This window comes from Octopus sinensis, linkage group LG10 (genome assembly GCF_006345805.1).
Source record: "Octopus sinensis linkage group LG10, ASM634580v1, whole genome shotgun sequence".
In the NCBI taxonomy this organism is placed as follows: Eukaryota; Metazoa; Mollusca; class Cephalopoda; order Octopoda; family Octopodidae; genus Octopus; species Octopus sinensis.
This window is the reverse complement of record NC_043006.1, coordinates 28,074,782-28,098,489: the sequence shown is the minus strand read 5'-3', so window position 1 is coordinate 28,098,489 and position 23,708 is coordinate 28,074,782. Positions and strand designations below refer to the sequence as shown.

Genomic DNA, 23,708 nt, shown 5'->3' with positions numbered 1-23,708 from the left:
AACAGATATTTACCTCTGAAATATTCAGAGGTCTCTTTATCATATTGATTGTTGCCACTCGAAAATTATTTTCGCCTTCCTTTTTTTTTTTTTTTTTTCAGATCCATTGAGGGCATTTTTTCATACAATTAAAATTCGCCTCCAATAAAGTATTTTAATTCTCATTTACTTATTTTTCTCTTACTGTTTACAAAAAGTTAGTGGTAAGAAATTAAGTGAACTTCAAATTGCTTACCAGTTATATCTATTGTCTTCTCCGGATTTCCATTTTGGCATTCCAGTTCATTTCTTGATATGTCTGCCCAAATACATTTTCTGAATTTTCTTCTCGCGTATTCCCTTTACCAGAATCAATGTGATATGGTTATTTTAGCATTATTGATGCTTATTTCACTGAATTAACCAATAAACCACGTTAAAGTTGCTGTTGAGTCCAAGGGAGATAACAATAGTTGTTCCTTTTGAATCCGAGTTTGAACTATTTGCTGGGTTATGGAAGTACTTATTTAAAAGGCGATGGGACTGAACAGTGGTTTAAATACATTGCACCAGTTAGCTTCATTCTTTCTGGTTCTAAATCCAAATCCAACCAGGATTGCCTTAGCATTTTCATCTCTAAGTGATCAATAAAATTAATACCAATTAACTTTATAACATTGGCATTGCATCTAATAAAACCATTGGTAACCAATGCTTTGAAGAGTCACATTTTCTTCTCTCCTTGAAATTCTGGGATACCATATCAATATGGAAAATTATCATTTCTGCAGTTACAACAGGTAAAGGCTGACAGAATAGGTAGAGCAACAAGTTTCTCTTAATCTGTCGCCTGAATTAACACTGTCATTTTAGTTTTCTTCTCCATACAGGTTACAAATTTTATAGTCAGTGAAAGAAAAATACGGTCTTTTACATCTAATTATACTCACCATTTTAAAATGAGATTAGAACTGTAAAAACGCGTAAAATACATCTAAAGATCATTTTCAGAATTTATTGTAAAAAAAAAATTCTGAGTATGGGGAGCAAAGTTTCGGAAAATTCACTCGAGTCTGCTTTCTTTTCTCATAACTTTCAGAAAAATGGGTATTTTTTAATCAAATTTACTACAAATACCTTTCAGATGGTTTAGATTACGGATTATATAGGAATTTAATATATATATTTAAAAAATGGTGGACTCGCATACATACATAAGGCATTTGTAAAAAATTTCATTAAAAAAAATACCTATTCTTCGGAAAGCTACGAGGTAACAAAGCCGAATCAGGTGAATTTTCCGAAACTCTTCCCACTCTCGGAAAAATTTGTTTACTACAAATTCCGATATAATCGGAATCTACAGCAATTGAAGCGTATTTGTAGAAAATTTCTTTGAAAAATATTTTACCATAATGTATTGTAGGGACATTCGATTCAAATATAAACCCTCAATAAATAGTAGAATAAGTAAAATTTAAAAAAAACAATTTTATCAACAAATATGAGTTTGAGAAACAATGAGAAAAAAACAATCATTGCTACGGGGGAAAAAAACACTGACGGAAGACATTGTAAACTAGAATCATTTTTCTGTAGGAACATATTCTCTGTTTACACCGTATTTCCGTCAACATGTCGGGTGGAAAGCAGAGAATTTCCAATCTCGAAAAACCACTGGGCAAAGGAAAGCCCGAAGTAAGTAGAAAATATTAATTTAACTTATGTGTTGTGTCTATTTTACTTTATATATTCTTTATGTATATGTAATCAGTTAATGTACAGCATGCTGATTAAACGTCAGTGTAGAAATTGTCGAAAGGAAAACTGCTAGTTTCTTGTCTTTTCAATTTCAAATAAATTTTTTTATTAATCAAATCTTAATTATATATATATATATATATACTTACAATACATGTCGGGCATTTTAGATAGAAAATCTAATTAATGAGCTTTTATTAATAGCATTTTATTTTGCCTGGTGCTTTACAAAATGGGCGTTATTTTTATGTATCTTATTTGCTTCCCAGTCCTTAGTTATATTGGTCTATAAACCAACTTACATTTCTGATTACAGTCATTTCTCCTCGATATTAATGTGTTTTTTTTCAAAGAATATGGAGTTTTCTGGCTATAATCTGGAGCCCTGTCTTTAATCAGAATATTTATTAATAGTTTTAGGACTTGATTTCAGTATTTTGCCATTTCACTTGTCAGTGCGCTTGAGGAGAGCATGAATCTGATTGATTTCCATCTCATCACTCCTCTTCCAAATCTGAAACTTTAATGCCTAAGAATCAGCATGTTTTCAAACTTTTACTTTGTGGCACCGAGAAAATGATAGTAAAATTTTATATATATATGGGCGTTGGGTATACAAACTTACATTTGCTTTTATTAGAAGCGTCAAATGTGTTTTGTACGATACAAACAAGAAGGTGATATTTTCTCGAATGTAGCATTGCCTATATGTATATATGTGTGTGTGTATATATAACGGGCATATAATAATTATATATATATATATATATATATATAACTGTTGCTAATGTTGTTTTATTAGTAATACTGGCCTGTAACAAAAAAATAAATACGTAGTTCAAGACACTGAAGCATTAGTTTAAATTTTTCTAAAGTCTTAAATTCCACTTTTAAAACCAGTGACACATTTAGATTCCACTTGTAGTGCACCATCAAAGAATCGGTGTCTTTAAGACTTCTTGATTTCTTTACGTACAACAGATGTTGACAATGCTAAGTTGATATATTTAAAGAACTCATCTTTGCTATTAATTTGTTATAATGTCCACATCATAAATATTGGGTTTTAATTATGGTACTAATTAACAAAATCATTTGGGCATGAGAATACTTGCAGTATTTGTTCCAATCCCCTGTGCTCTGATGTCAACTTTGTTTTTCATAATATTTGCTGAGTCTGGAGAAAGGGACAGTGTCTATTAAAAATCAAGCCCTCTGAGACTAGTAATTTGCTGTTATTAATGTTGCATTGAAACTGTTGCAGATCAAAATGTGCAGGAATGACCCAAGATGGGGGAAAATTCCAGAGACGGAAAATGTTCAGGATGAGAGGACTGTGCAAAATGGGTAATGGGTAGTGCAAAGCTAGAATAAGGATGTGACAAGGGGAGGCAAATAATAGTACCATGTGTGAATAATATATATATATCTCCTTTTGTCTAACAAATGAAGCATGACTGCTTTTACACACATAAATATATATACATGACAGAATTTCCACCTACCAAATTCACTCATCATCATCATTTAATGTGTTTTTCTTGCTGGCATGGGTTGGATGGTTTGACAGGAGCTGGTATACAGAGGACTGCTCCAAGCTCTAGTGTCAGCTTTGGCATGATTTCCACAGTTGGATGCCTTTCCTAAAACCACTTAACAGAATGTACTGGGTATTTTTACATGGTGCCAGCACCTGTGATTCACCAAGTTACTTGCAAGACAAATACTTCTCAATTGAGTGTGGGAAGGGTATTGATGGAGGTGGCTTTGTGCCAAGGGATGAGAGGTTAAACTATGCTACAAGGACAGAAACAGGTGTCTTGCTGTAGAGAAGTTGCATGACTACCGCAATTAGAGACGGAGAAAGAAAATGGTGGTGCACATGCCAGGGCATGCCCTTAAAGTACAAAGCAGTGAATGTAAGTGAAATGGTACAGAGGATTGGACAGAATGAGTGAGCAGGGAGTTCACCAGTGCAAAATTAGGGTGGATGAGACAAAAGGAGAAGGGGAATGCAGTGAGTGATGAGCACAGGCATAAGGAGAGTGGTAGGATAGCAATTGTACAGGTGACAGGGTTGGGGAAAGGAGAGAGAGAGATTACAAAGTGGTGTTGGACTGCAAGAGCAGGGTGGGGAGTGACAAGCATAGTGTATAGAGATGTAGTTTGTTTCAAGGTGATAAGGTGAATTAATGTAACCTGTGGGTGAAGAGCACATAATACACAGCACTTGCAGAACTCAATTTCACTGAGGTAAACGGGTCTTCTCAAGGGTCTAATATTGCCAAATATTTCAGTCCATTGTCATCTCCTTCTTGAGGCACAGCATCCTGAGATCAGCTCTCACTACTTTATCCCATGTCTTCATATATATATATATATATAAAGTTCAGCAAAATTTAGATTCAGATGAATATGGTACTTAAGTTAAAGGCACCAGAATTTGGTATGGTATTATCCATATAAATCAAATGGGGTGATTATAATCAAAATAAGCAACAAGGATATCCAAGGTAGTGTAGTACAATTGTTTGTAAACTGATGTAATACTTACAGTGTTTAATAAAATGAAGTGGCATGAAACAATTGTACTACACTACCTTGGATATCCTTGTTGCTTATTTTGAGTATATATACTTAAAAGCTTGTGCCTCTCAAATGAATTTCTTGTTATACACTGTGTTACAGGCACTCCCTTATGATTCTTACTATAAGAACCCAATAACCAATGGTCCCATCAGTCACCCTGATATAAAATATGACAATATTTATATGCTAAGTATTCCTGTTGCTCTGTCATCTTTACACAAAAACTTTTAATCTTTTCCAGGTGAACATTGCAAGTTTTGCTTTGCTCTTTTCTGAGATTGTCCAGTATTGTCAGAATCGTGTTTATACAGTACCAGAGCTTCAGAATAAGTAAGTATATCACTCATTCTATTGACTAATCCTTAATCCTTGTTGTTGCTGTCCATTTCAATGAAGCATTTAAGTTTGTATGGTTCTCAGACAGTGTAACCTGGGATAAAGTAGTGCACCTTTCTTGCTTCACTTAGCTATCAGTGCAGAGGTATGTGCAACAATAAAGCAGGTAGAAATGGAATATCTGAGTCAATAAAAATTACTTGACCCTGGCTATAGGTTTGAAATTAAATCTATTTCTTGTTACATTATGTATGTAGCAAAGGTAGCAAACTGGCAGGATTGCTAACGCTTTGGACAAAAGCATCTCTTCTGGCCCAACTTTTCTTTTCCTCCTTGCAGGGTCAATAAGATAAATTACCACTTAAGTATTGGACTTGATATAATTGACTTAACCCTACTCCTCCCCTTAAAATTGCTGGCCTTGTGCCAAAACTTGAAACAATTATGCATATGACAGATACTGTTCAATTACACTAATCACTTCACTTTACTATTAAGTATAAAAAGCAGATCTTCCAAAAATGTTACTTGTGATAGATTAACATTTTATCCAGAAGGATATGTCTATTTCACATCCATGAGCTCAGGTATGGCTGTTGTGCAGTTAAGGAGTTCACTTTGCAATTACCTGGTTTTGGGTTTGATCCTACTTCAAGGCAAATGCTTCTTCTGTCATAGCCTTGACCAAAATTGTGAGTAGAATTTATTAGACCAAACTGTGCCGAAGGCCTCCATGTGTGTGTATATAGACCTGTATGTGTGTTTCATCATACATTGATAAGAGAACTGAAAACTAGTGCTTTATGAATAAAGTCCCTCCTGGTATTCATTCTGTGCAAAGTTCCAGACATTACCTTATCAACTTGTATTTTTTTTATGATCAGTGTGTTAAAAATACTGTATGATTTACTTATTTGATCAACCTATATTTTGTTTTGTTCTCTTCTTCAGATTGTCAGAGTTTGGTTACCATATTGGTTCCCATATCCTTGATCTTCTTTACCTTCGTGAAAAAGGCTACAAGAGAGAAATCAAACTCCTCAATATGCTACTGTTTGTGAAATCTAACCTTTGGAAAGTAAGTCAGTACAATTTATAGAAAATAGACTTGGGGAATATTACCTTACTAGGAAGCAGGTGAAGATTAGTGTCAGGATAGTCATCTGGCTGTTGAAAACTCTGCCTCAATGTGATCTTGTTTGTCCCATGCAAGCATGGTAAAGCAGAATTTAAAATGATGACAATGATGGTGGAAAGCTCTTCACAAATTTCTCACCTTTATTGTTAAGGAACTAAAACTATAACATTCTCTATTTGAAGAACGAATGGAAATTTTTCTTTTAATAAGTAAGGAAGGAATAGAAGTTTTGTATCTTAAAGTGGCCAACTTCTATCATGAACTGAGTCTTCTGAGAACTAATGTAACATCAGTTTTATATTAATGTTGTTGTTTGCAGCAGTGGTACCTCCATAAAGCTAAGTAGACTGGTCTTAGACACATATAGTCTAAGTTATATAGTATAGACATATATAGTATAGACATATATAGTATATGTATAGTATAGTATATAGTATAGACATAAATAGTCAAGGACAAGTTACAATTTGCCAATCTAACATTTCTTATTGTCTTGACTATATATGGCTTTTGCTATGCCACATGTTGGTAGACTAACACATAATCGACTTGGAAAAAGGAAGGAACACATTGACTAGTGCTGCCCTAAAGATACAAAATGATGATTTGATCAATACTTTACTTGACCCATAACCTAACTCATCAGTGACTTCATGAGTAGCTAATACTCACTGCATCTATTTTATCTTAATATGGAATGATGAAGATATTTTAGGAGTCAGCTTTATTAATAGTAGTCCAAGAGATCCCTATATTAAGGTATTGGGAAACCAAAGTTGATTCTTAATTGAATTTTTAAAGTCTAAAAATTAAGTTTGATAAAGATAACCATGAGAGTAAAGCAACACATTTAGTAACATTGCAGTTGAGTTCAAATGTTGTACAAATTGACTATGCTATTCACCTCTCCAGGGGATATAATAAATTGTTTAGTCCCAGGTTAGCTCTGACTGAGCAGGCCTATGTCAAAACTATTCCAGCCATGGCCCTCCCCTCTTTTTTGGTTGGGAAACAAGCGTCTTAGCCACACCTCGAAAATTGGGTACAAAAAACGATTCAAAAAAGAAAAATTACAAGTAAAGAGAAACGAATATTTCCATCCACTGTTTTTTCCTTAATTTTTCTTCTTTCAGACATTATTTGGGAAAGAAGCTGATAAGCTAGAACATGCAAATGATGATGAACGTACATGTATCCTTTTCAACTTACTTTTCACTGTATGTTTGAACTCTCACAACAACCACTAAGAAGTGATATCAGTTGTTCTGTATGTCCGTTCTATAATTGTTTAGATGGGTTTATAGATGAGGAAGATTACTAATACATACTGCATTAATATAATATATTACTGACACAGTTATTAGAAATTTGTGTGGCTCCTTAGTTAAGTGACTTTTAAGGCCAGTGAAAGCATTGTGAGTAGATTTGATAGACAGAATTTGCAAGAAGCTCATGTGTGTGTGTGTAAGACAGTCTACAATTGCCCTCTTATATCCAGACAGTATGTCTAACTGTTTCCTTAATGGCATGTCAACTTTGACGGATTCTTGAGCTTATCTCCCCTGCTTATATGGAGCTGTCTCAATTGCCATTTGGTAAATGTTACACATCCTCTCAACACAGAGATAATTTTATTAATCAAGAATCTATATTGTATGGTATTTGATATATCTGTACTTGTTTATGTTGGTCATATACATACCTATTTCTTTACTACCCACAAGGGGCTACACACTGAGGGGACAAACAAGGACAGACAAACAGATTAAGTCGATTATATCGACCTCAGTGCGTAACTGGTACTTAATTTATCGACCACAAAAGGATGAAAGGCGAAGTCAACCTCGGCGGAATTTGAACTCAGAACGTAACGGCAGACGAAATACGGCTACGCATTTCGCCCGGAGTGCTAATGTTTCTGCCAACTTGCCGCTTTTTTCTGCCTGGCCAGTCTGAGTTATTTCTCTTAGGTTATTTTTTTTTTATGTTTGTGTGTGTGTTTATATTTCTTTGTCTTGATATCATGTGATGGTTGTAAGTGAACATCACTGTCATACTGGGTGGGCCAGAGAGGATGGACGTTTTTGAAAAATTCACAAGAATCAGTAATTTTAGCTGCAAACAAATTTTATTGACATCAATGTGTTCGTATTTAATTAGCATTTGTCAAAATCAAGTGTGGAAAACAACATCCATCATGAGGTGTCTGTTTTCATTGATGCATTTCTGAAGGCATTCTTGGAAGTTGGCTTCCACTCTCTCTAGCATTGTTAATTTGGGTGACTTCCACTTGAATAGCTTCCTTCAAATCATCCAATGTATGGGGCTTATGCCGGTGGCACGTAAAAAGCACCCACTACACTCACAGAGTGGTTGGCGTTAGGAAGGGCATCCAGCTGTAGAAACACTGCCAGATCAGACTGGAGCCTGGTGCAGCCTTCTGGCTTCCCAGATCCCCGGTCAAACCGTCCAACCCTTGCTAGCATGGAGAATGGACGTTAAACATGATGATAGTACGCGCCTTGAGGTTTCCCCTCAAGAAATAACCACACATGGACAAACCAGGAGACTGAGGGGACCAAGGAACGTCAGCAAACCTGAAAATGAGGTAGTCACTGAAGAGAGGGCGAAGAACGTCCATTGATACTCTGGCTGCATGGGCCATCACCCCATCCTGCTGAAAGCACACATCATATAGGCATACATTTTTGTCATAGTTCAGGTACAAAGAAGTTGTTTATCATCTCGATGTAATGCTCAGAGTTCACAGTAGCAGCATTTCCATTATTGTCTTCAAAAATGTAAGGACTAATGACGACAGCTTTTCCAACAGCACACAGACTGTCACCTTTGGGCTTTCGTGCAGTTCTCTCGGATTTTCAAGAGCCCAATAATGACAGTTTTGTTGATTTAGCATGCCATTGAGATGAAAATGAGGTTGCCATTTGCCTCTATCTGATGTGTGAAATTAAGCCACTGTGCATAGTCCCATAGTTTCAACTATTGCCCAATGACCAATTAGTATGGGTAGAAATGCAGGTCTTCATGCAAAATACGCCTTAATAATCAATGACCAATGTCAAGTTCAGTGCAATGCCTCCAAGCAGAGTGATTTGGACTCCATATCAAATTTTGTCTGACACATTCCACATTTTCCGATGTTCATACCATTCATGGCACCTCCACCCATTTCCTATTCATTAATGTACCTTGTGTATGAAGTTCATTTACCCAACGTAAGATTGTGTAACTAGTGGGAACAGCTTGATTTCAGTGAATGTTGAAGTGGCACTGAAACTCATGCTGAACTACTATGGTAGACTTGTTATTCTTCCTGTAACTGTTGTAGGCAAACACACAATGCTCTCTCATCCACAATGCCATGGCTTCACCTGAAAAGAAAAGTAAATGCTAAGACACTACAGGCCGAATGGTACCTGTCGGACATATGTCCCTCCCACTGGGGCTGAGTAATAGCCATTTCAAAAACGTCCATCCTTTCTGCCCCGCCCTGTACAAGACAAATCATTTCTAGTCTTCTGTAAAACATGTCCAGTCTAGAGGAAATATTACCTTACTTGAAAGCAATTCCATTGTTCATCTTTTCTTATATAAAAGGTTCTACCCCTTTTGAGATATTGTATTATTATTTTATTACTAAGTGAGGATGCATGACCTAGTGGTTAGGGTGTTGCACTCATGATCGCTAGATCATGGTTTCAATTCCTAGACCAGGTGGTGCATTGTGTCCTTGAGCAAAACACTCCATCTTATGTTACTCTGCGATCACTTCCACACCTGGCATGTGGTACCCCATGCACCTTTTCAGACAACATCAATTTGATGGAGGGAGTGAGCTAATGTACATCATATACATTTGATCACTATAAACAAATCCATCTGTGCAAGTCATTCAGCGAAAGCTGAACACTTACATGTCATTTTCAACGAGAGAGTTCATCATATTACTAACAGTACTGGTGAAAATTCCACAGCCAATTTTATGGTACAGCGTCATCCATAGACATCTTGTCATTTCCTTCATAATCCTTTGATTAAGTTCTTGGAAGTCTTGTCTATTCTCATTGGTTGTATTTTCTCTTCTAGCTTGGTTTCTCACAGGTTTTAGAAGCAACATAATATATATATATATATATATGAGGGATGACCACTGAGTGGACATCCATTATGCTAGAATTAGGCACCCCCATGGTCCCACCACTAAGAAAGGATTGTTCTCAAGAAAATTTTCTTGAGAACAATCCTTTCTTAGTGGTGGGACCATGGGGGAGTCTACTTCTAGCATAATGGATGTCCATTTAGTGGTCATCCCTCTTATATGTATGTAATATAATTTTTCTGAATCTTCAAATTTTTCAGTATGCTAGACCACTGGTTTTAAATTGATGTTAATCAAATTAATATTCAATTTTTCACCCTTGTTGTTTGGGATTTATATATATATATATAAGGCTTTGCTGTCCACTCAAGAAAACAGTAAATGATCTACAAGCATTCAAGTAAATTGAGTCCTTAACTTGTTCCATTTGCCAAAAGGTTTGCAAGGCACCAGCAGGTCTCAAGAGACACATTTGTGTCCATAGAAAATGATTAACACTTTATTTTACTGAACCCTCATTTATCATTTATGATAAGAGAATCCATCATATATATATATATATATACACACACACACACACACACACACTTTAAGTTGTAATACTGAAATCAAACCGAATAATATTTTGAAATCTGTTAATACGTACATTTCAGGTTTGCATAATATACAGGGTGTCCATAAAGTCTCTTTACAATTCAAAAAAATTATTACAAAGGCAGTTGATGAGATATTTTAACCAGATTTGTTTTATTTTAATAATTGTTTATTAAAGATATTATTGATATTGAATGTGTGATGTGGAATCATGTGCAATCGATTAATTAGTTCATTTTTCTTCAACGAGGCAACAATTACTGCAGATGTTTACCTTGACCTTCTGACCAAATATGTGGCACCACAACTGATTGATTTACAACCAACCATCATTTTCCAGCAAGATGGTGCACCACCACATTGGGGACGGCATGTTCCTCAGTTCCTCAATCAAACATTTCCAGACCGATGGATTGGAAGGGATGGGCCAATGCATTCGCCAGATATCACTCCCTTGGACTTCGTTTTTTGGGGTCATGTAAAAGATATCGTGTATCAAACAAAGATACAGGACATTGCTGACTTGAAGCAAAGGATTCGTAATGCCATTGCCACCGTTGATGAGGCTATCCTACAGCGAACATGGCAAGAAATCGAGTACCATCTTGATGTGCTTCGTGCAACTAATGGTGCCCATATTGAGGTCTATTAAATAACAGTTAAAAAAACTTTAATAAACAATTATTACAATAAAACAAATCTGTTTATGATATCTTGTCAACTGCCTTTGTAATAAAATTTTAAGATTGTAAAGAGACTTTATGGACACCCTGTATAATAAGGAAATGCATCCATTATGCAAACCTTGTTTTTACTGTGGAAAGTTTACATAATGGATGCATTTCCAATTATATGTTACACAAACCTGAAACATACATATTAAGTGATTTCTAAATATCACTATTTGGTTTCACTTCATTATTGTAACTTAGATGACTCAATGCTAGTCTTGATTCCACTTATGTGGATACTCTAACAATGATTTGGAGTAGTTTGTTATATTTGACTTGTACCATTCACCAGTTCTTAGTGTAACCCGAAATACATACATTTATATACACACACACACACACTCTAGCATATTCTGTTCTTGTTCATTTTACTCTTAATATCTTCATCATATAAATTAATTATATCTGTGTTGTTGACCTTTCCTGTGAAATAGGACCCTACCCAGTTGTTTGTCTTTAACTTTTTTGTACAGATTATATCATTGAAAAAGAACCTTTAGTTAACAGGTTTATTTCAGTTCCTAAGGATAAAGGTAAGAATTTCTTTTGTCTTTAATCTCTCTCTCTCTCTCTCTCTCTCTCTCTCTCTCTCTCTCTCTCTCTCTCTCTCTCTCTCTCTCTCTCTCTCTCTCTCTCACACACACACAACTGAGTAAGAAGACAGCATAAATGAGATACAGTTCAGTTTTTTGTCAGAAAGAGGTATTATCAGTGCGCTTTTCCTAGTGAGACAAATGCAGAAGTACTTAATTAGAAATAAGCCACTCTGCCTCACATTCATCAGTATATAGAAGGCTTTTTGATAGGGTACTATGCCTGTTAACTGGTGGTGCCTAAGAAACTTAGGAGTAGATGAATAATTTGTATGGTTAAGCAAGTTACATGTAACCAGCAACTTGAGTGAATTTGGTAGAAAAAAGTTGTGCAGAAGCCTGTTATGTATGTGTGTTTGTGTGTCTTTGTTAGTCCACCACACTGTAACTTAGCAGTTCATCAAAAGAGATCAATAGAATAAGTACCCGGCTCAGTTTGTTTAAACTAAGCCCGTCAAGACAGCTCTAGTATGGCCATAGTCTTATAACTAAAATAAATAAAGAATAAAAGATGAAATTTTGATGGAAGGTTTTAATTTAGACTAGCGGGATCCATGAATATTTCACAAAATTAATGGTAAACCTGTTGGGTTATTTCTAAAAACTCTATCTAAAAAACCTGAAAGCATAGCCTGTGTTGTATCTGTATGGAAAGATACTCACTCATTTGCTACTCATTGAAAAATGGAAGAAATTGGAACATGATGATTACTTAATACACTTTATATACCCATTACACTCTTGGAGTGGCTGGCGTTCGGAAGGGTATCCAGCCATAGAAAATCATGCCAAATCAGACTGGATCCTGGCGCAGCATGCCAGCCCAGTCAAACCATCCAACCCATGCCAGCATGGACAACGGATATTAAATGATGGTGATACTTAATGCACAATTTTATAGACTTAACACACAGCACTCATAAAATATTCACTCTTATTTTTTCATTTTTCCAATAAACAAAAAAAAAATATCCCGTACATATGATACAACCTTTAATTAAATTGTATATATCTGCCATTTAAATAAGTAGGAATATTCCACAGAATTGCACTTTGCACATGCATTAAGTGATAGGTGATATAAAAAAAATACACTTTTCACTATGCACTCATCACCATCTCTCTCCCCCTCTCTTTCTCTGCCTTTCTTTAACCTCACCATCAGAAAATCACCCTTATGCTAAAATTGGATTTTTAACTCTCCTCCTCTATATCACTTTTTTAACAACATGATGAATATTACGTTCCCCCTACCTTGCATCACAGACACTTCTCTCTCCCTATCTCAGTCTTCGCCTTACGCTCCTTTTCTCTCTCTCCTCTCTTTCCCTTCAACCAATCACATGAAAGTGTTACAATTACATTCCCTCTACCTCATGTCATGGATGCTTCTCTCTCCCTCCTTTTCACTTTCTTTCTCTCTCTTTTTCTCTAATCATGTGAAAGTGTTACTGGTGGGCTAAGTATTGTTAAGTTAAGTTAAGTTAATTTTTTTGGCTCAAAAAGCAAAAAGCAAGGCCATGTAGGGGGACATGGAGTTATGTACAGGGTGGTGTTCATGCAAAGAGTTCAGGCCATTTCTGGTCAAGAGAGACTTTGAACCGTAATGACAAGCGGAATTATTTATGACTTTAACCATTTTGTTTACATATTTCTGATGAAATACACTGCCTTTGTTTCAATTAATTTTGAAAGAATTTATTAAAATAACTTTGTCATTATTAAGCTAGCATTTGGAATATAAATTAATATGAAATTTTGATGGAAGCTTTTCTTAAATCAAAAAGTTTGATTCATAAAGGCAGGTTGGTGTCAAAAGTCATGTGATTAGTGTTATAAACTATAATATTCTCTTATTGATTCTTTTCTATAATAGTAAGTAGCACATGAAATATAGAAATCTTATTTTGAATTGAGCATGAAAGTGCAGCACAGTGTCAAATGATGTTGATGGATGGATACTGTCTTTACCTAATATAAAACATGTCTTAATCATTGGACAGCCATGATCAATGGATTAGATGGCAAGTAGAACAAAGTTTGAATAAAATCATTGTTTAGCCTAATCAAAAGAGGGCTTTTATTCAAACTATGTTCTGCTTGCTCTCTAATCCATTGATCATGGCTATCCAACAATTAAGACAGACAGCATCCATCCATCAACATCATTCATCACTGCACCACACTCTCATACTGAATTCAAAAGATGATTTCTATATTTTTATCTGCTGTTATTATAGAAAAGAATTAATAAGAGAATATTATAGGTTTACAACATACAGTACGGTAAATGGCTATATTACACACATTTATTTAATACACATAACTGTCTTCTTGTTTTCCCTGACATCAGGTAGTTTGAACTGCGCGGCATTTACAGCTGGAATTCTGGAAGCAATACTAATTGGAGCAAATTTTGTGAGTACTATTTGATTTATCTGGCTTAGCATTTTTATAAATTAACAGATTTTGTTTCCAAATATTCCTGAACACATATGCTAAACAAATACACACTATTTTTAATGTGTATTTGTTTAGCTGTAATTTTCTCTCTCTATAAGATAGTGGAAGTTTAGCAACAAAAAGGTTGCCTGAAAAAAATATCCATCTACAGTTTAAATACAATAAACAGAAAAAACTAATTAGCAGAAATTGCTACTTAGTTAGTTATTATTCAGTTTTTGACTAGAAACCTGATAATAGCTGCATTATTTAATTGGTTCTGTTGAGATATATATTATATATCATTATTGTTTATACATCTACTTCTATTCAGTATGGTTGGACAAGACTTGCTGAGGCAGTGTTCTACAGTCTGATATTCTTGCTGTCAACAACCCTCACTTGTTTCCAAGGCAGATAGTATTTCCCCCATGCCCAGATATGTTTTTACAAAATATTGGAAATGAATGACACTGCTTGTATGACAATCATTTACATCTATTGCACACTGTCAAGACAGAGACGCAAACACACACACACACACATTATATGTATATATAATCTTCATTTAGCATCAGTGTCCCATGCTGGCATGGGTTAGACAGTTTTGACTGAAACTGATAAACTGGAGAGCTGCACCAAGTTCCAGTCTGATTTAATATGGTATCTATGGTTGGATGCTCTTCCTAACACCAACCACTCCAAGAGTGTAGTCCTTTTTACGTGCCACCAGCACAGGTGCCAGTTATGTGAACCGGCATCAGCCACAATTTCAATTTCACTTGGCTTGATGAATCTTCTCAAGCACAGCATATTGCCAATGGTCTCAATATATATATATATATATAATATATATATATATATATATACACACACATATATACACATGTTTATGGGACATGTAAATGACACATCATTGATTGAATGATGCCAGTGTGAAAACATGCAAACACACATATTTCAGTAAGCTTACTGTCTACAAAATTTCATTAACAAGGTATTAGTCAGCCCAAAGTTATAGTGGAAGACACTTGTCCAAAGCCCTATGCAGTGAAATGGAACCTGAATCCAGGTGATTTCAAAGCAAACCCTAACCACACAGCCATACCTGGTGATGATGATGATAATATATTTGTAGAATTCCACCTGTTCAAATTTTCAAAGTTGGTTATTTTTATCTTTGATTTTCAGCCTGCCAAAGTGACTGTCCACTGGCACAAAGGAACCACTTTCATGATCAAGTTTGATGAATCAGTAATTGTCCGTGACAAAATGGTTGAAGGAAAATGAGAAGAGAACTTCAAATAATTTTGTTAATAGAAGAAACTTTGTATGAGAAAAGTGTGTGTGTGTATGTGTATTCTGTATGAACCAGAACAAAAAAAAAAAAGCTTATTTTAATGTAAATTACTGATATTTAAACTATAATTTAATGGTTTCGTTCCTTTTGTTGTTGTTTATTATTTTGTAGACAATCATTATTTCCAAATAATACTAAAACCATTCCGAAATAATTTCAACTTTTTAGTTACGTCTTCTGTGGACAAGTTTAGAATAAGCTGGTTTTTTTGTTGGTTTTTTTGTTTTTAAATGGATGTTATTGTTATAGATGGACATTAAATTCTAGTCTTTGAATTAGTTTCTATCTCTCTCTCATTCTATGAGACATTTTTTATTTATACTGCAAAAAAGCCAACATTAATGTCAGACATTATTTAGCTCAGAGATCAAACACATCAATATCTTTTAACCCTTTTGTAACCATATTTCTGTTCAAATACAATTAATTTTGAAAATAATGAAGAATAACTTGGTCATTATTAAGCTAGTGTTTGGAATATAAGTTAGATGAAATTTTGAAGGAAGGTTTAAATCTAAATCACTTTAAACAAAGAAGTTTGTATCATGGGACCAAGAGCAATCCCATGTCTGTTGGTATCAAAAGACTAATCCAGTAATGTCATCATTTATAGTATCAGTTATGCAACTACCATCCCTAAACAGAGCCATTGCTGGTAAACTGAAAACATTAGGGTGTCAGTTTTACATACTGAAGAATCAACAGTTTATATCCTATCACAAATCCAACACTTGTGTTCAAAGCAAAGACACACAGTTTCCATATATCTTCACTTCTTTACATACCTGGGTCACTGTAACTTACTTTTTTTTTTGTGTGTGTGTGCTGAGCTCATATCTTTAACATAAGCTTGTCATAACAATCCTTTTCAGTGTCTCTGGAACAATTGATATATAAATCTCTAGAATACACGACATGCAGCACCATCAATAAGAACTATAATAATCAAAGATAAAACTAAAAGACTTGAAAATACTTGTACACGCTCAAATTTAAAAAAATATATATCAAACAGGCAAAGATCCATTATATTATGAAAATCCAAAGCTTTCGTTAACTTTTCTTTTTCTCTGAACAAATTTTACTGTCCTGTTCATGTTCCAACATGTCTGTTAAATATCTGTATTTAATATTAAAATTACATTTTTAAGCAATTTGTAACTGCTTTGTTTAAATGTCTGCGGTGAATTACAAATACAATTATAACATTTTGGACTATTAACCCTATGTATATGTGTCAGTGACTTAGTGAATAAGAGAGTTAGTCTTTCTTTTAGCAATAACAGTTCCTATTCTGAATGTTGTCAGCCATATATATCCATGTCCATCAACAAATCCCAAGGCCAAACACTATCAGTGGTGGGCATCCATTTTGGAGAGCTGTGCTTTTCACATGGGCAACTTTATGTGTCCTGCTCCCAGGTGGGGAGGAGAAACACTATATGGAAACCCATCAGAGTGACTGTTCCTATTTCTGAATAATAGACAATGTATCATCTGGTTTAACACCATCACCTACTTTGGGATACCTTTAGTGAAGGCCACTCTGCTGGAAGTTCTCCAGTTTAAGGATATCTTCCAAGTCTTGAATGTTTTGTAAAGGGTCATGGGTACCTATCATACCTTCTCTGCTAACCTATGTATTGATTTCAGACAAACAGACAGACAATGAACTATGTTTTTTCAACTCAATGTTATAAAATATAAATTCTGAAAAGAAGTTTTGAATATTATCAACATTTTCTTTTATTCTTCCAGTGCATCTATTAGTTTCCTATGAAATTGATGCTAAATTTAACAAACAATAGGCAGCAGTTGATAAAATGTTTCACCTCTGAACTGCTGTTGAAATGTCTTTGCTAGTCATGTTCAAGCAGATATTTCATTGTTAGGTTCCTTTCTTCCGGCTTTCCTCATTCATCACAATATTAACATCATATGAAGACATTATTATGCAATGAAATAATACACAATATTCGTTTGAAAGAAATTCAACAATTTTCTGAATTTTTTTCTTTTTTATGTTTTCCTTTTAAAGTTTCAATTAAGAGAACCATGGCAGCATTAAGTTTTACTAAGTCTGTAAATCCTTCACTTTCCAAAAGAGGCAGTGAAACAAGATTAAAATTAGATAAACAAGAGGAATAAAAATCAGATTTTACAGCCTTTTTAAAAAAAAAAACTGTTTGAACCAAAAGAAGAGATAAATACAAGTGATGATTACATTTGCAGTCAGTTTCTAAAATCACTGGTTGGAGTTTCATGGTTTTGGAATCACTTTAGCTTCAAGCATTTGCTCTTTTTCTAATTCATATTCTTGTTGTTGTGCTCGCTGGAGTTCTTCTTTCTGCTTCTGTTGCTGCAGCCGTAATGCACGTTTCTGAAAGTTAAAAGAGGAATTTAATTACAACCAAAATTTCAGATGGACACAGGTTCGTGTGTCATATAGCTAGCTAGAGGCGATGGCCTCTTGGAGCTAATCAGTGACAGCTTTAGTCTTATATTTATGGACTGCCATATTAGTTTGGCGATAACTATTAATATCCAGTAACGCTGCCGTAATCTCCTTTAGAGAGACTTAGTAATTTTAATATTTCTATTATATATACACATATATATCATCATCATCATTTAGCGTCCGTTCTCCATGCTAGCATGGGTTGGACGGTTCAACTGGGGTCTGTGAAGCTGGAAGGCTTCATCAGGCCCAGTCAGATCTGGCAGTGTTTCTACGGCTGGATGCCCTTCCTAACGCCAACCACTCTGTGAGTGTAGTGGGTGCTTTTTACGTGCCACCCGCACAGGTGCCAGACAGAGCTGGCAAACGGCCACGAACGGATGGTGCTTTTACGTGTCACCGGCACGGGGGCCAGGCGAGGCTGGCAACGGACACGAACGGATGGTGCTTTTACGTGCCACCAACACAGGGGCCAGACAGAGCTGGCAAACGGCCACGAAACGGATGGTGCTTTTACGTGTCACCGGCACGGGGGCCAGGTGAGGCTGGCAACGGACAGGAACGGATGAAATGGACGTGTGTGTGTATGTGCATGAAAGAGAGAGAGTAAAGGTGTGTGTTATCATGTAAATGTAAGTGGCATTCACTTGGTCTCACTCTGTCTCACATACACAATCTTCCATATACACATACATCATTTTTGTGTGCATGTGAGAGAGGGAGAGAGAGTGAGTGATTGCATTTTGTCATAGCATATAGAGAAATAGGTATCTTTTAAGGTACACACTATATAGAAAATGTGACATTGCCATTGCAGTTTATGATAGGTGACTTATAGAAAAGATTATAATGTAAAATTTTTGTAATGCAAATATCTGAAAATAAAGTTTATCTGATAGTTGAAAGATTACTGAAGGAGCACATTCAGCATATTTTGCTTTATGAGTTTAATAAAGGCAATAACGCGGTGGAAAGTGCAAGGAATATTAATGCAGTATATGGGGATTGGACAATAAATGTAAGCCAGTGTCAATGGTGGCTCCAGAAATTCTGAGCCAGAAACTACAGCCTAGAAGATGAGCCTCATTCTGGAAGATCTGTAGAGGTCGACAAAGACATCCTGCAAAGCCTGGTGCAATCTCATTGTAACTGTTGGGGAACTAGTAGAGAAGCTTGGATTTGGTTGTTCAACCATTCATCGACACAATGCATGCCATCGGAAAATGACCATTTTTGGTTTCAGGACGGAAGGTGATCTTCCATCAGGATAATGCTCAGCCACATACAGTGAGGATGACATTCCAAAGGTGAGAGCAATTTGAATGGGAACAATGCCCCACCCACCATATTCGCCGGACATTGCCCCCATCTGATTATCATTTATTCGACAGACTTCAAAATCATTTCAATGGAAAAAATATGAATTCTGTTGACGAGGTCAGAACAGTACTGCAATACGGTCAAGTGAATTTTAAGGAGTTATGCAAGTCTACCAGACAGATAGAAGAGCATTGTAGGAAATGAAGGAGAGTATATTTTTGATTAAAAAAGAACTTTGTTTATCTTAATTCCGAAAAATAAAGGAAGTATAAAAAACCACATTATTCATGGGATGATCATATATATATATACATATGTATACATACACGTATATATATGTATATACACATATATATTTATATATCTATAAATATTTATATACATATAGATATATATACAGGGTATGTATTATACTTCATTAATTACTTCCTACTTTAGTTAATACTTAGATTTATTAAATACTAGCAGAGATATCCAGCATTGCTCAGGAGTGAAATGGCATATTTGTTTATTGTTATCTTTTACTTGTTTAAAATATTTAACTGTGGCGTTACTGGAGCATTGCCTTTAGTCAAACGAATTGACCCCAAGTACTCATTCTATCGTGAAAGCTGCTAATTTATGGGGGCATAAAGATACCAACATTAGTTGGCAAGCAATGTATATATAAATATATATATATATATATATATACATACATACACATATATATATATGTATATCAATATAAAGTACATGAAGTTTGGTAAAAAAAGGGGATCATGTGCATACCTCCTGGCTGTTGTGATTATAACAACTTGTAAACAATGCTCCTTGTTTTTCCTTGTGGAGCATATGCAAAGAGGTTTCTTTTGCTTCCCACTCTTGAACAGCCAACATACAGTTGTCCATGTAAGAAGCAGGGCTCTTCTAAGAGAAGGCCAGCTACAGAGAGGGTTTGACCCTGAGATTTGTTAATGGACATGGCAAAGCTGATACGAAGGGGGAATTGCAGTCTTCTGAATGTAAATGGAATTTCTGCTCCTGATGGAGTAAGACGAATTCTTGAAATAAAGACATCATCACCTTTTCCACATCCAGAACAAATGATCGCCTTGATAACGTGTGATATCATTTTCTTTATCAGCAGTTGTGTTCTATTGCAAAGTCTTGGTGGCCCCAGATTGCAGAATAGCATTACAGGAGTTCCAAATTTAAGTGCTAATATGTGGAGTGGTAGTCCAGGAGGCTCCAACGAATTGAGAAATTCAGGAGGATAGTTCACCACTTCATTTTATCTAGAATTGTATCAACAGACTTGTAAATGTGAATAGTGCCAGGAAGAGAATGCACTAGCTGTTGATGAATTTTTTTAACAGCGATGTTTTTTGGAGCTAATATTGCTCTTTCACACAGCCAATTGTGATTTTGGTAGTTTTGTGTGACATTGGGAAAGACTTTGTGTTTGAGGTTATCTACAGAATTAACAACAGAGGAAGATGACCACACTTCCATTTGTCCTGCAGCATCGAGAGGCACCTTGCCTTCACCAAGTGTCAAAATGTCCTGTGCAAACTTTGTGGACATTTTGTCGCCGTGTAGGTGAGCTCTCATGTTAGTGGTGAGACTGAGGATCATAACATGATGCCACAGGGAAGAGGACTTTAGGCATGCTTGGACTTCATCTGCTCTAGTGCCTTTCGGAATGACAGGAAGAGTTTGCCTGAAATCACCTGACAACAGAAGTGTTACACCTCCCATTGGAGCCTGACAGTCTCGGGTGTCTTTCAGGGCTCTATCTAATGCTTCCAAAGCTCCCTTGTGAGCCATGGTACACTCATTCCAGACAATTAGATGACACATTTTAAGTACTTGCACCTGATCTGAGCTTCTGTTGATGTTGCATGAAGGCATCTCAGATGCTGCTAAATTGAGAGGGAGTCTAAAAGTTGAGTGTGCTGTCCTGCCACTGGGTAACAAAGTAGCTGCAATGCCAGAGGAGGTTACAGCTACTGAAATGTTCTGATGCTGCCTAACTTCTGCAAGGAGAAGCTTTGTAATAAATGTTTTTCCTGTCCCTCCAGGAGCATCAAGGAAGAAGATTCATCCCTCACATTGGCGTACACTGTTAAGAACAGTTCTGTAGGCCTGCAGCTGGTGCAGAAGTAATTTAGGCTCATTTTCAACAATGTACTTTGAAAGCCCTTGAGTGTCATAGGTTGTTTCACGAATGACAGCAGTGGGAAGGCTATTTGACCCTGACCTGAATGCTTGTGGCAGGCCATATGTGGACAATTCATTTCCATCCAGTGTAACAATTCTGTTTTCAATGTCAATGAGAGTTTTGTTATAGACTTCATTGCTGATACCCTCCATGTCAGGATAGAGCAGTTGAGCCTGGTTGCCTCTGAATTTGAGCCATAGAGTGGCAGGATCACACAGTTTGCATGCCTGTAGTAATACTGCAAATAGTGCCCTGAGACTTTTAGGTGATTCTGATAAAGCAGCCTCTCCCAAAGTTGCACCCCATTGTGCACCATCTTCTAACAGACCTTGTCGATGGCCTGTATGTTGTGCAGACATGTCCATGAATGGTTTTTAGGGCCTGGAAACACGTTGGCCCTCTGACCTCATGCAGTAGTAGACGAAGGTAGACGCACTCTTGTTGAGTGGGATGCACTGTGTATACTCGCCAAAGGCAAGTGTGAAACTTAATGCCAGGGTATCCATGAACATTTTGACCTGCTTTCCATGGGGCCCATTTTTTTCCATTCCAAGTGTAGTACGATGGAATCTGTGGATACAGCAAGGTTTGAGCGAACAGATCCACTTGACAAAGCTTTAAGAATGCAGTGAGTGTGCTATCCCTTGCTTCCTCTGCCAACAGAGAAGCATTAACATCGGTGAAGTACACTCTTTGACCATTTTCCAGGTGTACTGCAAGCTGTTGAATGGCGGGGTGTCATTGGTGAAGTGGAAAGCCAAAGATGCACCAGAAAGCCTCGTTGCTACTTATGTACCATCCCACCTGATAGTGCGTCACCTCATCCTGGCAGTATTCTTGTTGAAGTCCAAACATTGCAGCATCAGAACCCTTGTTCACATATTTGCAAACATACTTTATGGATTTAACAGACTTGCAAAACTCAATATTCATGTGGGAATTGAAAGTCTTTGACAGAAGTGGGCAGTAGGGAACAATCCATCTATTATCAAACTCGTGCTGTCCGAGAGTTGCTGTGAAACCTCTGCCTTCTGGTTTTCTCCATCTGGATGATGGATACCCATCAGCACCTGTCTGAGTTCCTAGTAGGAACCTCCTTGGAAACCTTTTTGAACATACGCTGTCTTTGAAGCATGGTGAGTTTATGTTGAATCTATGCCCACATGGACCATGTAACATGTTTGCTTTAACTCTTTCATAGAGTACTTTGTCTAAAGCTGGATCAGGAAGCTTTGCAGAGATTATCTTGTTGATCTCATTGGAATTGATCTTTGTTGAGAGCCAAAGCAGGATATGAGCATGTGGAAGGCCCTTTTTTTGCCATTCGATTGTGTACATGTCACATTGTATGGGCCCAAAGACTTGCCCTTTTTTTATGAGCTCCATGAGAGTGATTAACTTCAGATGGAAAACTCAGGCAAGGAGGTCATGCCTGTCTTTAGGCTTTTGACTGAAGAAGAGTTCGGCCTGAATCTCCTTATACTTGGGATTGCATGTGAAAGTTATGAACAGGTCAGGCCTGCTGTAATGGCAGACAAAGTCATTGCATCCTGTGTTCTTTCATGCATATATCGGGGACTTCCAGTGAATGTGGAAAGCAAGATGCAAAGTCTTCCTATACTTGTTGGAGCAGCATCATTATTGATGGCATCTCGAAGATGGATGAAGCTGTCAGAGCGCAATTCTTTTTGATGTGACCTGATGAAACACAATCTCTCTGATTCCATTTTTGCGCACATATCGACTGCAAATTGATGAAACAGCTCTCGAGACTGGTGGAGGTGATTACAGCAGTTGTTTTGGGTCATAAATCGGTATGAGTAGAAGTCCATGCAGGATATTGGCTTGTTGAGATGTTCATAATGATTTTGGAGATGTTGCTGTAGTAGACCAATGTGGTAGCCATCCTCACCGTTAACAACTAGAAGTGGATATTGAAGTGTATCGTATGATCAGTGTGTTTCACTAATTCGTTGGAGGGTGGTGTCTCTGGGATTGTGCTGTTCACCGTGAAGGAGTACAGCTATTTCATTGCATGTGGGTGCATTGTAACGGCCTGCATGTTCCCTAGATAGTCTTTTCTG

At 36.4% G+C, this 23,708-nt stretch overlaps 2 protein-coding genes across 2 annotated transcripts in view; one reads left to right on the top strand and one right to left on the bottom strand.

Moving 5' to 3' along the window:
* Nucleotides 1-1,493: 1,493 nt before the first annotated feature.
* LOC115216378 (trafficking protein particle complex subunit 5) lies at nt 1,494-16,689 on the top strand. Its single transcript, XM_029785673.2, has 7 exons — nt 1,494-1,677; nt 4,571-4,659; nt 5,617-5,743; nt 6,937-6,994; nt 11,722-11,781; nt 14,195-14,259; nt 15,475-16,689. The coding sequence occupies exons 1-7, from the start codon at nt 1,615-1,617 to the stop codon at nt 15,571-15,573; spliced, it is 561 nt and encodes a 186-aa protein (XP_029641533.1). The 5' UTR covers nt 1,494-1,614; the 3' UTR covers nt 15,574-16,689.
* Nucleotides 16,690-17,370: 681 nt separating this feature from the next.
* Nucleotides 17,371-23,708, bottom strand: part of LOC115216377 (biogenesis of lysosome-related organelles complex 1 subunit 6) — a 28,600-nt gene continuing 22,262 nt past the window's right edge. The window contains exon 7 of the mRNA XM_029785672.2: nt 17,371-18,023. Coding sequence (XP_029641532.1) covers nt 17,904-18,023 — 120 coding nt within the window. The 3' untranslated portion in view covers nt 17,371-17,903. The remainder of the gene's footprint in view (nt 18,024-23,708) is intronic.

What these genes read in the sequence shown, in the direction of transcription:
- LOC115216378 (XM_029785673.2), top strand. Translation starts at nt 1,615, where the DNA reads ATGTCGGGTGGAAAGCAGAGAATTTCCAATCTCGAAAAACCACTGGGC. An exon ending in TGGGCAAAGGAAAGCCCGAA is followed by an intron (nt 1,678 to 4,570) that starts GTAAGTAGAAAA and finishes AATCTTTTCCAG; the next exon opens with GTGAACATTGCAAGTTTTGC. An exon ending in TGAAATCTAACCTTTGGAAA is followed by an intron (nt 5,744 to 6,936) that starts GTAAGTCAGTAC and finishes TTCTTCTTTCAG; the next exon opens with ACATTATTTGGGAAAGAAGC.